The sequence below is a fragment of the Lithobates pipiens genome, unplaced genomic scaffold (assembly GCF_037356315.1).
Source record: "Lithobates pipiens isolate NorthernLeopardFrog02 unplaced genomic scaffold, aLitPip1_a1.2 Scaffold_22, whole genome shotgun sequence".
Lineage (NCBI taxonomy): Eukaryota > Metazoa > Chordata > Amphibia > Anura > Ranidae > Lithobates > Lithobates pipiens.
Window position 1 is genome coordinate 1,587,552 of NW_027507784.1, and position 17,810 is coordinate 1,605,361.

At 49.5% G+C, this 17,810-nt stretch overlaps 1 protein-coding gene across 3 annotated transcripts in view; it reads left to right on the top strand.

Moving 5' to 3' along the window:
• Positions 1–14,102, top strand: part of GREP1 (glycine rich extracellular protein 1) — a 36,378-nt gene extending 22,276 nt beyond the window's left edge. The window contains exons 17-27 of one of the 3 annotated variants that reach the window (XM_077494054.1): positions 360–458; positions 1,149–1,175; positions 2,785–2,814; positions 3,604–3,630; positions 4,773–4,805; positions 6,187–6,213; positions 7,584–7,610; positions 9,644–9,703; positions 12,133–12,204; positions 13,668–13,727; positions 13,948–14,102. In XM_077494054.1, coding sequence (XP_077350180.1) covers positions 360–458; positions 1,149–1,175; positions 2,785–2,814; positions 3,604–3,630; positions 4,773–4,805; positions 6,187–6,213; positions 7,584–7,610; positions 9,644–9,703; positions 12,133–12,204; positions 13,668–13,727; positions 13,948–14,087 — 602 coding nt within the window. In that variant the 3' untranslated portion in view covers positions 14,088–14,102. The remainder of the gene's footprint in view (positions 1–359; positions 459–1,148; positions 1,176–2,784; positions 2,815–3,603; positions 3,631–4,772; positions 4,806–6,186; positions 6,214–7,583; positions 7,611–9,643; positions 9,704–12,132; positions 12,205–13,667; positions 13,728–13,947) is intronic. The other 2 variants (XM_077494055.1, XM_077494056.1) reach the window with 2 other exon arrangements.
• Positions 14,103–17,810: the final 3,708 nt, after the last annotated feature.

A 17,810-nucleotide genomic window follows, 5' to 3' on the forward strand; every position in this document is an offset into this window, starting at 1 on the left:
CCATTACTTATTTTGGGTATGCCCCCTTTGTTGCCATACCAGCCAGCAGACCAGGGCCCACCTATGGTCTATATTATGTTGTGGCGGAGTCTTGTGGCGTGTTTATGTGGTTCATATCTGTCCCGGTTGAAGGGTTTCGACCACAAATGAAATCATGTTATGGTCACTGCTACCCAGATGTTCTTTTATATGAGTATTGGCAATAAGCTCTGCACGGGTTCTTGCTTGAATTCCATTTACCGAGTCTCTCCATCATTCGACTCATAAATATCCATCTTCCATTGTCCGATTTTCTTGTCAAGACTTCTCTGTCACTCGTGGATCTTCTTTAATAATTAAGTCTCTCATATTTCCCATAGGGTACAGGAATGGATATGGAGGTTACCCTAATGCCTACCAGCAGCAACAACAACAGCAGCAACAACAGCAGCAGCAACAGCAGCAGCAACAGCAGCAAGGTACTGAGATGTATAACACGCAGATAACGGTCTACCATAAAATTAACTCTTCACATTCATCCATCTTTACAAAGAAATCTTCAATTACAACTTTAATGTCTAAACCCTAAAGGTTCCACTATTGCTCCTAACATGAATCTAACCTACCCTACCCTCAAACAACCATCTGAACAAGTTCTCACCTTGAACAATCCATAGAACACTTAGGTCCCCCAAGTACCTAGCTGTAGTAAAGTCTGGTAGAGATCGTACAGTTGGGTTATGGCCATCTTCAGGCCATCAGTCAGGTGTACCTTGTGATCAGAAACTTCTTAGAAGCATCAGGGGACATCATTGGGCATCATTGATATCTGGTTTAGAGCCAGTCTGGAACATTTAGAAAGATGTGTAGGCATTGACCTAAAGTGCCACAGCTTGAGGGGGAAGGGGGGATTGGGGGGGAAGGGGGGATTGGGGGGGGGGCAGGAGACCATCTTAGCATATCCCTGTAGATCAGTAAACTGGCACTTTGATTAAAACGTTTGGAGACTCTCTGTGGTTTCTACCATGGAAAACATACAATATGGTGTGTACTAAGCCTTCTCTGATGGCCACAGGGGATAATGCGATAATATAGGCTGGGCGGGGTCCATTGCGTCTCTCCGGGGACACTTTAGGACAATGTGCTGATTGGATGTCTTTGTGTTTCAGGTATAGGAGGGAAACCATCCAAAGCAGGTAAGTGGTGACCATTTATGTGACATGTGATCTTCACACCATCTACACGTGTCCTGTGTATAGAGATGGATTATGGCCACTCACCCTGTATGAGATGAAGGTTCTGGTGTCCAAATTGGGACCAATTAGTCATTTTCCCTCCCCCGGTGTCATGTGACTCATTACTGTTACAAGGTCTCAGGTGTGAATGGGGAGCAGGTGTGTTAATTTGGTGTTATCGCTCTCACTCTGTCATACTGGTCACTGGAAGTACAACATGGCACCTCATGGCAAAGAACTCTCTGAGGATCTGAAGATAAAAATTGTTGCTCTACATAAAGATGGTCTAGGCTATAAGAAGATTGCCAAGACCCTGAAACTGATCTGCAGCACGGTGGCCAAGACCATACAGCGGTATAACAGGACAGGTTCCCCTCAGAACAGGCCTCGCCATGGTCCACCAAAGAAGTTGAGGTCACGTGATCAGCGTCATATCCAGAGGTTGTCTTTGGGAAATAGACGTATGAGTGCTGCCAGCATTGCTGCAGAGGTTATAGGGGTGGGGGGGGGGGGGGGTCAGCCTGTCAGTGCTCAGACCATACGCTGCACACTGCATCAAATTGGTCTGCATGGCTGTCGTCCCATAAGGAAGCCTCTTCTAAAGATGATGCACAAGAAAGACCACAAACAGTTTTCTGAAGACAAGCAGACTAAGGAGATGGATTACTGGAACCATGTCCTGTGGTCTGATGAGACCAAGATAAAGGTATTTGGTGTCAGATGGTGTCAGGCGTGTGTGGGGGCAACCAGGTGAGGAGGACAAAGACAAGTGTGTCTTGTCTACAGTCAGGCATGGTGGTGGGGGTGTCATGGTCTGGGGCTGCATGAGTGCTGTCGGCACTGGGGGGGGCTACAGATCATTGAGGGGACCATGAATGCCAACATGTACTGTGACATACTGAAGCAGAGCATGATCCCCTCCCTTCAGAGACTGGGCCGCAGGGCAGTATTCCAACATGATAACCACCCCAAACACACCTCCAACACCACCACTGCCTTGCTAAAGAAGCTGAGGGTAAAGGTGATGGACTGACCAAGCATGTCTCCAGACCTAAACCCTATTGGTCATCTGTGGGGGATCCTCAAATGGAAGGTGGAGGAGCGCAAGGTCTCCAACATCCACCAGCTCTGTGATGTCATCATGGGGGAGGGGAAGAGGACTCCAGTGGTGACCTGTGAAGCTCTGCTGACCTCCATGCCCAAGAGGGTGAAGGCAGTGCTGGAAAATAATGGCGGCCACACAAAATATTCACACTTTGGGCCCAATTTGGAGATTTTCACTTAGGGGTGTCCTGACTTTTGCTGCCAGCGGTTTAGACATTAATGGCTGTGTGTTGAGTTATTTTGAGGGGACAGGAAATTTACACTGTTATACAAGCTGTACACTCACTACTTTACATTGTAGACAAGTGTCATTTCTTCAGTGTTGTCACATGAAAAGAGAGAAGAAAAGATTTACACCCATGTGACCGAGGGGTGTACTTACTTTTGTGAGATACTGTATGTACAGTATTCCTGTATATGGTGGATCCTGATTGGTGCTAAGTAAGATTTCTCATTTATATTACAGGATACGGAAACGGTGCTGCACTCTACCAAGGTATTGGATTGCAAGCTCTTGTGGCTTATCGTTTCCCATCTTCCATGTACAGTATCTGTGTGTTTTATAGGGACTGTTGTCCTCGCTTTGTGCCGCATTGCTGAAGATGTTGGTGCTGCACAACTAAAATAATGTGGTAAAAGTATTTTTATAGCCCCTCCACGCCCTCACTTTGTACCGCAACACAGAAAATGTTGGTGTTCTATACATATCTTATGTAGTAAGAATGTCGTGAACTCACTTTGTACGGAACCATGGGAGATGATGGCACCATATATGCCAGTGATGGGGAACCTTGGCACCCCAGATGTTTTGGAACTACATTTCCCATGATGCTCATGCACTCTGCAGTGTAGATGAGCATCATGGGAAATGTAGTTCCAAAACATCTGGGGTGCCAAGGTTCCCCATCACTGATATATGCTAAAGACCAAATATGACCATTTTAGTAAGTTTGGGTGGAAAGGTGAGGAGAGGACCTCTGCCAGGTCTTTATCGGTGGCCCCTTTGAGAAGTTTCCCTTCAGACAGAGCTACTGAACCTTCTCCACCCAAAACTGGAGACCAATGATAGGCTGGAGCTCAGGCTTTAGAGTAATGGTTGTGCCGCGTGTCTTCTCCCCTCGTACAGCATTGCAGAAGATTAACCAACGATGACCACATTGATAGTTCTAACAATCCCTACTTGTTAGGCATGTAGGAGACCTCGGGATCGGGGTGGGAGATGGGCCTCAAGAAGGCCAGGAATTGTTGTATGGGTAATTGCCACAATGTCTTTATTTTTTTGCAGGTGGAATTGGAAAACCTTCCAAAGTTGGTAAGTCCACCTTGTCCTCTAGGTCCACCCACCTTGTCCTCTACAGCGCCTTGAAAAAGTATTCATACCCCTTGAAATTCCCCACATTTTGTTACAACCAAAAAACGTAAATGTATTTTATTTGGGATTTTATGTGATGGACCAACACAATTGTGAAGTGGAAGGAAAATGATAAATGATACAAATAAATATGTGAAAAGTGTGGGGGGAGGGGCATTTGTATGGCGCCCCCCGGAGTCAATACTTTGTAGAACCCCCTTTCTCTACAAGTCTTTTTGGGGGTGTCTCTACCAGCTTTGCCCATCTAGAGAGGACATTTCTGCCCATTCTTCTTCTTTGTAAAATCTCTCAAGCTCTGTCAGATTGGATGGAGAGCGTCTGTGATCAGCAATTTTCAAGTCTGGCCACAGATTCTCAATGGGATTTAGGTCTGGACTGTGACTGGGCCATTCTAACACATGAATATGCTTTGATGTAAACCATTCCATTGTAGCTCTGGCTGGATGTTTTCGGGTCGTTGTCCTGCTGGAAGGGGAACCTCCGCCCCGGTCTCAAGTCTTCTGCCGACTCTAACAGGTTTTCTTCTAATGCCGCGTACACACGATCGGACTTTCCGGCAGACTAGGTCCAGTGGACCGGAAAATACGTCGGACAATTCGATTGTGTGTGGGCTCCAGCGGACTTTTTTTCCCCCAAAAGTCTGACAGACCTAAAAAAAAAAAACATGTTTCAAATCTTTTCAAAGGACTCAAGTCCGGTCGAAAAATCTGTTTGCCTGTATACTAGTCCGACAGACGAAAATGACACACAGATGGACTCTATTTACTAATTAGGTGACTTCTGAAGGCAATTGGTTCCAGTAGATTTTAGATAGGGGGTATCAGAGTAAAGGGGGCAGAATACAAATGCCCCTCCCCCCCCCACACTTTTCACATATTTATTTGTATCATTTATCATTTTCCTTCCACTTCACAATTATGTGACACTTTGTGTTGGTCCATCACATAAAATCCCAATAAAATACATTTATGTTTTTTGGTTGTAACAAAATGTGGGGAATTTCAAGGGGTATGAATACTTTTTCAAGGCACAATATGTCCTTATACTCACCTAACTCACACGTCAATCTCTTTCCTCCACAGCCTCCGGCTACCCCAGCAACGTCTTCCAACAAGGTATCCATCACATCCTCCATCTGAACAATCTCCGCTCACATATATACATTATATATCCATATGGTTGTGTCACAGTAATAGCCAACACCACGTTCAGTGTCACTGTGTCCCCCCGTGGGATACATGGCTGCAGGACATCCATAGATAATGTTTTATATCAGGAATGGCCAAAGTGTCCAATGGTGGAGTATATAACCGGAGGAGGACATCCATAGATAATGTAATGACCACAAAGTATCACTGTGTCACCTGTGGGGTGTATGACTAGAGGAGGACATCCATAGATACTATAAAGAATGACCAGAAAGTGTCAGCTGATGGGGGTTATGACTGGAGGAGGACATCCATAGGTAATATTCTATAAAGAATGACCAGAAAGTGTCAGCTGATGGGGGTTATGACTAGAGGAGGACATCTATAGGTAATATTCTATAAAGAATGACCAGAAAGTGTCAGCTGATGGGGGTTATGACTTGAGGAGAACATCCATAGGTAACGTTCTTTGAGAAATTACCACAAAGTGTCACCTGGTGGGGGTTATGACTTGAGGAGGACATCCATAGGTAATATTCTATAAAGAATGACCACAAAGTGTCACCTGATGGGGGTTATGACTGGAGGAGGACATCCATAGATACTATAAAGAATGACCACAAAGTGTCACCTGGTGGGGGTTATGACTAGAGGAGGACATTCATAGGTAATATTCTATAGAGAATGACTAGAAAGTGTCACCTGATGGGGGTTATGACTAGAGGAGGACATCCATAGATACTATAAAGAATGACCACAAAGTGTCACCTGGTGGGGGTTATGACTTGAGGAGGACATCCATAGGTAATATTCTATAAAGAATGACCACAAAGTGTCACCTGATGGGGGTTATGACTGGAGGAGGACATCCATAGATAATATTCTATAAAGAATGACCACAAAGTGTCGCCTGATGGGGGTTATGACTGGAGGAGGACATCCATAGGTAATATTCTATAAAGAATGACCACAAAGTGTCACCTGGTGGGGGTTATGACTTGGGGAGGACATCCATAGGTAACGTTCTTTGAGAAATGACCACAAAGTGTCACCTGATGGGGGTTATGACTGGAGGAGGACATCCATAGATAGTATGTAGAATGACCACAGAAGGTCACTATATCTCCACCATACTTTAAATAAGAAGTTGTAGAAACCTGGATGATAATATGACATTACTTCTATGCAGAAACCAACCATATGGCTCCTAATCTCCCCTCCCTTCCGCTGTCTCCGATTTCATGACCTTTTCTAGGAAAACATATGTATTGCTAAACGGTCACCACAGAACATAATGCATGGTGGGTGTAATAGGTAGATATGTGACGTGTCTTCTTATGTCTTGTAGGTATCGGAGCAAAGCCATCTAAAGCAGGTACCAGACTATGTTTTTCTGCTTTGAGCGTGTTCCCTTAGTCCTCCTAAGCCCTTGTACACACGGTCGGAGAATCCAATGGAATGTGTCCTATCGGACCGTGTCGTCGGATAATCCGACTGTGTGTGGTCTGCATCGGACTGATTCCGTCGGACCAAATTTTCCAACATGTTGGACATATTTCCCGACCAACTGGACCGGTCGGACATACTCCGATCATGTGTAGAGAATTCCGATCGGACCAAGTGCCACGCATGCTCGGATCAAATTCCTACATCAAAGCTATTGGCTACTAGCCTGAACATAGTCCCATCGTAACGAAATGACGTCATCACGTTCTGAAAGATCGGATTTTTTGACAACTTAGTCAGACCGTGTGTATGCAACAGTTTCGGACAAGATCCGACAGGCAAAATTCGACAGACAAAATCCGACGGATTTGGTTGGCAGAATGTCTGACCCGTGTGTACAGGGGCTAAGACTTTTTCATGGCCAGTTTCCAAAGATTTCCCAGCATGTGTGTGGAGACCCAACTATTGGTTCTTCTTGTATCATAAAACCTGAGATCACTATTAAGATATTGTCAGACAGTCCTGGGAGTGGAGGACAATGCCGGCCAAACCGTGTGTAATAGAAAGAAAGAGAGGGAAACCAATATAACCCAGAGCCTGAAGGAGGTGAGGTCGGGGTAATGACATCATCACAAATCCTTGTCTACAGACATTTCATATTTTCAGATCAAACACCAAATCCAATAACATCCGGATGTTTGGCACTTCCATTTTGGTCCTGGAAGCCAAATGCCGCGTACACACGACCGGAATATTCGAGGGACTAGGTCCGACGGTCTTTCCGATGGTCTTCCCGGCAGAGTTCTGACGGACTTTCCGAATGAACGGACTTGGCCACACACAATCACACCAAAGTCCGTCGGATTCTAACGTGATGACGTACGACCGGACTAGAATAAGGAAGTTCATAGCCAGTAGCCAATAGCTGCCCCGGCCTCGGTTTTTGCCCGTCGGACTAGCACACACACGAGTGGATTTCTCGGTCCGGCGGAGTTCCGGTGGAAAAATTTAAAACATGTTCTAATTCTAAAGTCCGCTGGATTTTGGCAAGCAAAGGTCCGATGGAGCCCCACACACACCATCGAATTGTCCGACGGACTCGCTCCGTCGGACCTTTGCTGTCAAAAAGTCCGGTCGTGTGTACACGGCAAAACAGATCCTTTTGGCTCCCAGTCTGATTCCTCTGCTGGTCATCTCCACCATTTGTGATCCCATATCTTCCCCATTTCTGATCCTGCTGATCTCGGACCACCAATTTTCCATCAATTATTTGTTTTCTCTCCCTGTTTTTATCTCCAGGTTTATACCAGCAGCCGTATTCCAATGGTAAGTTCTTCTGTGAAACTGAAAAGGGTCTCCAGAGTTTGCGATGGGTTCCTTGAGTTGTGGCCTGACTGACCTCCAATTTGATGGTGTCACATAGTTCCGGGGCCAAGGATCCTGCATGATTGACACCAATGAGTTAAATGATACCCAAGCTCAATCGCCCGTTCAGTCCCTCATGGCTGAAGGCCGGTGGCCCAAGGGGTCTAGGTGTTCCCACACTTCAACAGAAATTTCATAGAAGGGATCAGGCAGCACCTGGTAAATCCAGCAGATGAAAAATCTTTATTGTCTACATATAAGTCACATCACAAGTACTCTAATGCCCTGTAGACACCACCGGTTTTCCCATCGGAAGGTTTTTCCGACGGAGTTCCGCTGAAACTGTCTTGCGTACACACGATCACACCAAAGTCCGATCGTCAAGAACGCGGTGACGTACAACACATAGGACGGGACTAGAAAAAGGAAGTTCAATAGCCAATAGCCAATAGCCAATATCAGTGGCGTAACTAGAACCTTCAGGGCTCCGATGCAAGAAACCATGAAGGGCCCCCCTGAACCCCAGCCAGGGCCCTTCCCTCCGAGTCCGGCGGTGGAACTCCATGGCGTGGTCACAGGTATGACCTTTGTCAGCCCTGTAGTTCCACCACTGGCATCAGTAGTTTTTTTTATTATTTTTTATTATTTATTTTTAGGTGCCCCATTGGGGGGACTGTCCCTAGGCAGGATGGGGTCCCCGTCCCTAGAAGAGATGAGGCCCTTTTCTCCAGGGCAGATGAAGTTACTGCCCCCAGGTGAGAAGGGGTCCCTGTCCCCAGGGGGAGATGGAGGGGGTATGTAATGGTGTGTGGGGGATGGGGTCCTCTCACTCACCATGACCAAGCTGTAGGGCGCGCACTCATCCATGTTGGCCTGGGCTCCATCCAGTGTGCTGGACGGGCGATCAGCATATCTCCCAGAAAGACCTTTCATCATCTGTGTATGACGGGGGAGGGGGGGCTGGCAGACAAGCCTGCAGTGTCCTCCGGGGGGCTCTCATAGGGCTGCACTGCATCTGTGTGCTTAAAGTTTGTTTACCCGGGAGAAGTATGCAGTGCAGTGTGGGCCGGACTCGGGGGGGGGGGGGGGGGACTCTGGCTGGGGAGAACGGACATCGGACTGAGCGGCAATGCATGGAGCAGGAGAGGGGTACTCTGAGGAGCCGGCCGAGGACACAGGTCATGCGGGGAATGCACAACTAAAGAGCAGCCAGTGCGATAGTCCAGCATGGAGCTCTGCTAGTCACCCTCCACCACCCGTGTGCATGGTGCACTGGTACCCCTAGCTGCCTGTGCTGCTGCCGGCCATATGTAGAGGGGGCTGCATGGGCCCCCTGCATCACAGGGCCTATAGTTACACCCCTGGCCAATAGCTTCCGTATCGTACTTGCTTCGGAGCATGCGTCGTTTTTGGTCCGTCAGAACAGCGTACAGACGAGCGGATTTGCTGATAGGAATCGGTTCAGTCGGAAAGATTTAGAACATGTTCTATTTCTGGGTCCGTCAGAATTTTTGAAAAAAAAAGAAAAAATTAAAGATGAGGCCCCCCCACACACGATCGGAATATCCGATGAAAAGCTCCCGTCTGACTATTTCTGTCGGACATTCCGCTCGTGTGTACGCGGCATTACATGTTTCGGCTGTAACAGCCTTCCTCATACCACAAAACGAAACGCGTTACTCGTGATGTGACTTATCTGTAGCCAATAAAGGCTTTTTATCTGAGGAATTACCAGGTGTTGGCTCATCTCTGCTATGGAATGCAGGACACCAATGGTCTTTATAACTGTCTGGGGGAGGGGGCTCTCCTACCTCTGATCTCCAATGCAGGGGGGATTTTCTCTCAGCTGAACTAACATGAATTTGTTTTATCAGGGGTTCCCTGAGACCCGAAATTTATTTCAAGGGTTCCTCTGGGACTAAAAGCTTGAGCAAGGCATTGTCGTATCTTTGGCATTTCACTGTTCACATATAGAAATGTGTCTTCTCTTGTAGGGGGGGTAAAATCTCCACTCAGTGCGTACCAAGGTCCTGTCGGAGAGAACGCCAAGCTGGGTGAGTCTCTTTCCTCACTTGTCTTTCTGTCTCTCCATCGCTGTCTCTTCCTCTCTAACTTTCTGCGCTCTCCCTTGCTATCCCTCTCTCTCTCTCACTTTCCCCTTCTCCTCCTCGGTCTCATCCTCTCATTCCTCCTTCTGTCTCCTCTTTGCTTGTCCTCCACCATATACTGGAAACACATGGGGCAATTTTAATTCGGTGCACCCCCTAATAGGCCACAGTAGCAGCCAGGCACACAGCATTTTCTCTCTCTCTCTGGCTCAATAACAGTCTAAGGAATGTCTTTTATGCTTTGTATTGCAGTTTAAATTTAGAAGGGGTGAGGGGAGCACGGGATTCCCCGAAAGAAACTATGAGTAACTAGAGGACACTTCTCCTTACCACCAGGGGCGGACTGACAACTCGTGGGGCCCCTGGGCAATCAGAGATTATGGGGCCCCCAGGCAATAGGAGATTATGGGGCCCCCCGGGCAATCAGAGATTATGGGGTCCCCGGGCAATAGGAGATTTTGCGGCCCCCGGGCAATAGGAGATTTTGGGGCCCCCAGGGCAATAGGAGATTATAGGGCCCCCGGGCAATAGGAGATTATGGGGCCCCCAGGCAATCAGAGATTATGAGGCCACACAGTATACACACACACACACACAGTATACAATCACATAGTATACACCTACATGTACACACAGTATACACACAGACATGTTTCTATTGGCTGAGAAGGCACTGGAGAGTTGGGGTAACTATAATCTCAGGATATTTAGACCAAAAGGATGTCGGTAAGGGGCATTTCAGAGAAAGATGTAACAAAAAACACAGATTTTTACATACTGTCCCTGGTTTTACTGAGGCTGGCAACCCTGATGGGGCCCCCTAGTGGCCCGGGCCCCCTCGGGCAGTGCCCGAGTGGCCGAATGGTCAGTCCGCCCCTGCTTCCCACTGATCTGTCTCTGTGTCACAAAGCCAGTGGAGGGTAGAGAGGAGATTAAGTTCCTACAAAGTTCCCTGCTGACTGAATGGGGACTAGGGCCCTTTTAAGAGTAAAGAACGGTACGCAGTCACTAAAGCTTTCAGTCAGTACTCACAACATCACAGGATCATTGGTCGCCTCCTTTCCGATGTCCACCAGGTACTCTTCAGTGAAGGAGAGACAAACTCACAACCCCGCAAGACAGCTGCATACTCTCCTCCAACTTCCATTTCACCGAATTCAGCAAACCGAAGTCCTAGACCAGGCTTAGAAATAGCCCCCCCCCCCCCCCCCCCGCAGCTGTGCTGCAGCTTGGACCTTGATGACCCTCTGGCAACGTTCCAACAGACAGTCCCCGGGGGCAGGGTCCCTCTTAGGCTGGGCTCTTCAGCAGGATGGGACCCAGGACCAATTCAATTCCTGCACCAGGCTACAGATTATTTATGGACCCTCCAGACACCTACTGGGCACACCTCCCCAGGGATTGGCTTTGTCCCCATAAATATTCAGACTGCCCTTCTATCTTTCCTCACACTGTGAATCCAGACTTTTCTAGAATGCAGGGGGAGATAATCAGACCAGCAGCCTGTGAGACACTGAGCAGGCTAAAGCAACCGCCAATCGCTCCACTGGCCACAGAGGAGCGAAACTAAACTTACCTAACATCCTAAACCCCTAACTTAGAGGGTGCTACATCAACTTTCTTCAACCATAGTTTAATCACAAAAACAAGTAAATGGACAACTTACCACCGATAACGGAAATAATTTCAAGGTTCCCGTAGAAGGTCTTGGTGGGTATTGTATTTGGTTGTCGTAGGCTGGTTTCCCGTAGAAGGTCTTGGTGGGTATTGTATTTGGTTGTCGTAGGCTGGTTTCCCGTAGAAGGTCTTGGTGGGTATTGTATTTGGTTGTCGTAGGCTGGTTTTCCCGTAGAAGGTCTTGGTGGGTATTGTATTTGGTTGTCGTAGGCTGGTTTTCCCGTAGAAGGTCTTGGTGGGTATTGTATTTGGTTGTCGTAGGCTGGTTTCCCGTAGAAGGTCTTGGTGGGTATTGTATTGGTTGTCGTAGGCTGGTTTCCCGTAGAAGGTCTTGGTGGGTATTGTATTTGGTTGTCGTAGGCTGGTTTCCCGTAGAAGGTCTTGGTGGGTATTGTATTTGGTTGTCGTAGGCTGGTTTCCCGTAGAAGGTCTTGGTGGGTATTGTATTTGGTTGTCGTAGGCTGGTTTCCCGTAGAAGTTCTTGGTGGGTATTGTATTTGGTTGTCGTAGGCTGGTTTCCTGTAGAAGGTCTTGGTGGGTATTGTATTTGGTTGTCGTAGGCTGGTTTCCGGTAGAAGGTCTTGGTGGGTATTGTATTTGGTTGTCGTAGGCTGGTTTCCCCATGTGTGGCCACCTTTAGTCTTACTACTTGTGTTTCCTCTTTGAGGAGTTGCTGATGCTCTCGGTCTGCTCTCTAGGTGCGTACGGTCAGCTCCCATACAGGGCACAGCCCGATGCCCTAGGATACGACCCTAAATCTGCAAAAACAGGTAAGGAAAACATTTTACCACCATTGTGTCGGATAGCTGGGTGGTAGACGTTTATTGGGTTTTTAGATGTTTTTAGGACAGTACAAGAAAATACAGTAAGGCTCAAGGAACATCAGGGGGTACAGGGGTGCAATCTGTACAGTCAAAGGGGGTCCACCATAATACAAGAACATGGTACACATGGCTCTGTGTTAGCTATCATGGGCACCTCTACAGTATTGGAGGGGAAGGGATGAACACTTCACGAAGAAGTACTGGAGGGAGAAGGAAGAAGCAGGTAATGTAGAAGAGAGAGTAGAAAAGATTTGGGGAAGGGAGAAAAAGGATTGGGGGGCATTTGCCTGGGATGGGCAAGAAGAGGAGGGAGGGGAAGGAAGGAATCCACATGGGGCGGTGGTTGGGATACGTAAGGGGCAATGATGAGACACATCAGACCGCCAGCCAGGGCTGGACTGGGACAAAAATTTGGCCCTGGACTTCATCCAGACCGGCCCACTTTAATTTTGCAAACACGCAAAAAACAGTATATAAACTGTACGCAATTGGGCAAAAAAGCCCCTAGAGAGCCCCCCCTTACATCAGGGTCCCCATAGAGCCCCTCCTTACATCTGAGTCCCCAGAGAGCCCCCCACTTACATCAGGGTCCCCAGAGAGCCTCCCCTTAAATCAGGGTCCCCATATAGCCTTCCCCTTACATCAGGATCCCCAGAGAGCCCCCCTTACATCAGAGTCCCCAGAGATCATCCGCCTTACATCCGGGGTCCCCGCAGAGCCCCCCCTTACATCCGGGTCCACAGAGAGCCTCTCTCTTACATCAGGTTCCCCAGAGAGCCTCCGGCTTACATCAGGGTCCCCAGAGAGCCCCTCCTTACATCAGGGTCACCAGAAAGAGGGCAGGTAGTGGGCTGGGACCCTGTGATTGGGGACTCCTGGACTGACTCAGGGCTATGGGCCCCAGATTCAGGGCTATAGCTCCAAAAGTCCCCCCCCCACCCCAGTGATGCCACTGGCTGTCACTGAAACCGGCCCACTGAGCCATCGGCCCACCGGGAAACTCCCTATAGTCCCTATGGCCAGTACATGCCTGCCGCCAGCAAAGTTCAGTCCATCAGCATTATAGGACGCCCAGGGGGCCCAAACTTTTAGGAATCTTGAAGGATGGAAGTGAGCTTCTCATGTACCATGGCCCACATTTGCCTTTACTGACCCTCAGAAAAATGAAGGTACATTTGTCTCCGGAGCTCTAGCCAGCATTTGACGTGCAACCAGAAACACAAACCCCACCGGTTTTCCATGGTTTTCTATAAGAGTTGGGGGTTTGTTCATGCAACAGGACCTAGTGAACGGTTCATGCAACAGGACCTCCCAGGGGTTGTAAGCACATGGGATGTTCAAACCGACCTAATCATGGATTACTGGCCTTTTTGTAGACTAATAAGTGAACTTTCTACCTTCATCGGCAGGGGCCAAATCTCCATACGGTGCCCAGGCCGGGTATCCTGATGCCGCAAGCTCAAAATACGGTGAGATTTACCCCCTTCTCAGAAACTAGAATAATACTGAACATCACAGTCAGAGGAATCCCTCAAATGCTCCATCCCCCGATGTTGTCCCGGCCATCATTACCTGGAACTGTTCTCCAAAATATATCATTTCTGAGTAATTCCCAAATTCCTCCTCGACATGATGTCAGCCATGTGACAGGATGTGGTTCTAATGGTTTTTCTCCACCTTCTTCCTCAGCCGGAGCGGGTCAGACCTCGTTTAATGGTCAGTCAGTCCCACAGAACCCCCTGGAAGGTAAAGATTCTGGTTCCTCGCTCTGCCTCCCGGAACCAAAAGTTCTCCTCAATGTTCATTCCCCTTTCATCCATCCCTTCTAATCCCCACATTCCCCCCGAGGCCTTCCTTCCCAATTCTGCCTAGTCCTTGTTTTCCAGCTCTCCGGTCTCTATTCTGGTTTCATCTCCCGGCATCATCTCCCCCTCTTCTCCTCATTGCTCATTTCCTTCTGTTACCTTTTTTATTCTTCTTTACTACTAATATCAGTCACATTCGTTCCCCTCTGACTCTCTCCTACGTGTCCGAGCCTTGGTGTTTATACCACCTAGTCCTGGTCTTTTATCTCTCTATGTCCTCCATTACCAGTCCTTCTATATGTCCCACCCTGCCCAGTCCTTCTATATGTCCATCCCGCCCAGTCCTTCTATATGTCCCATCCCGCCCAGTCCTTCTATATGTCCCATCCCGCCCAGTCCTTCTATATGTCCCATCCCGCCCAGTCCTTCTATATGTCCCATCCCGCCCAGTCCTTCTATATGTCCCATCCCGCCCAGTCCTTCTATATGTCCCATCCCGCCCAGTCCTTCTATATGTCCCATCCCGCCCAGTCCTTCTATATGTCCCATCCCGCCCAGTCCTTCTATATGTCCCATCCCGCCCAGTCCTTCTATATATCCCATCCCGCCAGTCCTTCTATATATCCATCCCGCCCAGTCCTTCTATATGTCCCATCCCGCCCAGTCCTTCTATATGTCCCATCCCGCCCAGTCCTTCTATATGTCCCATCCTGCCCAGTCCTTCTATATGTCCCATCCTGCCCAGTCCTTCTATATATCCCATCCGCCCAGTCCTTCTATATATCCCATCCCGCCCAGTCCTTCTCTATATCCCATCCCGCCCAGTCCTTCTATATATCCCATCCCGCCCAGTCCTTCTATATGTCCCATCCCGCCCAGTCCTTCTATATGTCCCATCCTGCCCAGTCCTTCTATATGTCCCATCCTGCCCAGCCCTTCTATATGTCCCATCCTGCCCAGCCCTTCTATATGTCCCATCCGCCCAGTCCTTCTATATGTCCCATCCCGCCCAGTCCTTCTATATATCCCCATCCCGCCCAGTCCTTCTATATGTCCCATCCCGCCCATCCCCCCAGTCACTTCTATATGTCCCATCCAGCCCAGTCCTTCTATATGTCACATCCCGCCCAGTCCTTCTATATATCCATCCCGCCCAGTCCTTCTATATATCCCATCCCCGCCCAGTCCTTCTATATCTCCCATCCTGCCCCAGTCCTTCTATATTCCCATCCCGCCCAGTCCTTCTATATATCCCATCCCGTCCAGTCCTTCTATATGTACCATCCCGCCCAGTCCTTCTATATGTCCCATCCCGCACAGTCCTTCTATATGTACCATCCCGCCCAGTCCTTCTATATGTCCCATCCCGCCCAGTCCTTCTATATGTCCCATCCTGCCCAGTCCTTCTATATGTCCCATCCTGCCCAGCCCTTCTATATGTCCCATCCTGCCCAGTCCTTCTATATGTACCCATCCCGCCCAGTCCTTCTATATGTCCCATCCCGCCCAGTCCTTCTATATATCCCATCCCGCCCAGTCCTTCTATATATCCCATCCCGTCCAGTCCTTCTATATGTCCCATCCGCCCAGTCCTTCTATATGTCCCATCCTGCCCAGTCCCTTCTATATGTCCCATCCTGCCCAGCCTTCTATATGTCCCATCCTGCCCAGTCCTTCTATATGTCCCATCCCGCCCAGTCCTTCTATATGTCCCATCCCGCCCAGTCCTTCTATATATCCCATCCTGCCAGTCCTTCTATATGTCCCATCCCGCCCAGTCCTTCTATATACCTCATCCCGCCCAGTCCCTTCTATATATCCCATCCCGCCCAGTCCTTCTATATGTCCCACCCCGCCCAGTCCTTCTATATGTCCCATCCCGCCCAGTCCTTCTATATATCCCATCCCGCCCAGTCCCTTCTATATGTCCCATCCCGCCCAGTCCTTCTATATATCTCATCCCGCCCAGTCCTTCTATATGTCCCATCCCGCCCAGTCCTTCTATATGTCCCATCCCGCCCAGTCCTTCTATATATCTCATCCCGCCCAGTCCTTCTATATGTCCCATCCCGCCCAGTCCTTCTATATGTCCCATCCCGCCAGTCCTTCTATATGTCCCATCCCGCCCAGTCCTTCTATATGTCCCATCCCGCCCAGTCCTTCTATATGTCCCATCCCGCCCAGTCCTTCTATATGTCCCATCCCGCCCAGTCCTTCTATACGTCCCATCCCGCCCAGTCCTTCTATACGTCCCATCCCGCCAGTCCTTCTATACGTCCCATCCCGCCCAGTCCTTCTATATGTCCCATCCCGCCCAGTCCTTCTATACGTCCCATCCCGCCCAGTCCTTCTATACGTCCCATCCCGCCCAGTCCTTCTATACGTCCCATCCCGCCCAGTCCTTCTATATGTCCCATCCCGCCCAGTCCTTCTATATGTCCCATCCCGCCCAGTCCTTCTTTTGGTCTCATCTACTCCCATCTCTCCGTCTGACCCAACTTCCACCATCCTTCTAACTATCCCATCCTCTCCTATCCCTCTGTCCATCTAATCTTGCCCTGTCCTGTCCTTACCATCTCCTCTTGTCCTATCCTCGCTGTTCCATGCATGTCCCCTCTTGCACCAGCCTATTTGTCCAATTCCATATATTCCCTCTCGTCCATTCCTATCTGTCTCATCTTGTCCTGTCCTACCCTTCCTATTCACTGTCCCCTCTTGTCTCATCCGGTCTGTTCCCTCTTTCTATCTGCCTCCACTTGTTTCTGTTCTATCTATCCCCTCTTGTCCCATTCCCACTGTCCCCTCTTGTACCATCTTTCTATCAGCTCCCACTTTTTTTCTATCTATCTCCTCTTGTCCTGTCTTTACTGTCCCCTCTTATCCCATTCTATGATTTGTTGATTTGTCTCTTGTCCCATCCTCCCTGTCCCCTATTGCCCCCTCTCATCCCATCTTCCCTGTCCCCATTGTTCCCTCTCGTCCCATCCTCCCTGCCCCTCATTGTCCCCTCTCGTCCCATCCTCCCTGCCCCCCATTGTCCCCTCTCGTCCCATCCTCCCTGTCCCCCATTGTCCCCTCTCGTCCCATCCTCCCTGTCCTCCCTGTCCCCCATTGTCCCCTCTCGTCCCATCCTCCCTGTCCCCCATTGTCCCCTCTCGTCCCATCCTCCCTGCCCCTCATTGTCCCCTCTCGTCCCATCCTCCCTGCCCCCCATTGTCCCCTCTCTTCCCATCCTCCCTGTCCCCCATTGTCCCCTCTCGTCCCATCCTCCCTGTCCCCCATTGTCCCCTCTCGTCCCATCCTCCCTGTCCCCCATTCTCCCCTCTCGTCCCATCCTCCCTGCCCCTCATTGTCCCCTCTCGTCCCATCCTCCCTGTCCCCCATTGTCCCCTCTCGTCCCATCCTCCCTGTCCCCCATTGTCCCCTCTCGTCCCATCCTCCCTGTCCCCCATTGTCCCCTCTCGTCCCATCCTCCCTGTCCCCCATTGTCCCCTCTCGTCCCATCTTCCCTGTCCCCCATTGTCCCCTCTCGTCCCATCCTCCCTGTCCCCCATTGTCCCCTCTCGTCCCATCTTCCCTGTCCCCCATTGTCCCCTCTCGTCCCATCCTTCCCTGTCCCCCATTGTCCCCTCTCGTCCCATCCTCCCTGTCCCCCATCCTCCCTGTCCCCCATTGTCCCTCTCGTCCATCCTCCCTGTCCCCCATTGTCCCCTCTTGTCCACATCCCTCCTGCCCCCCATTGTCCCT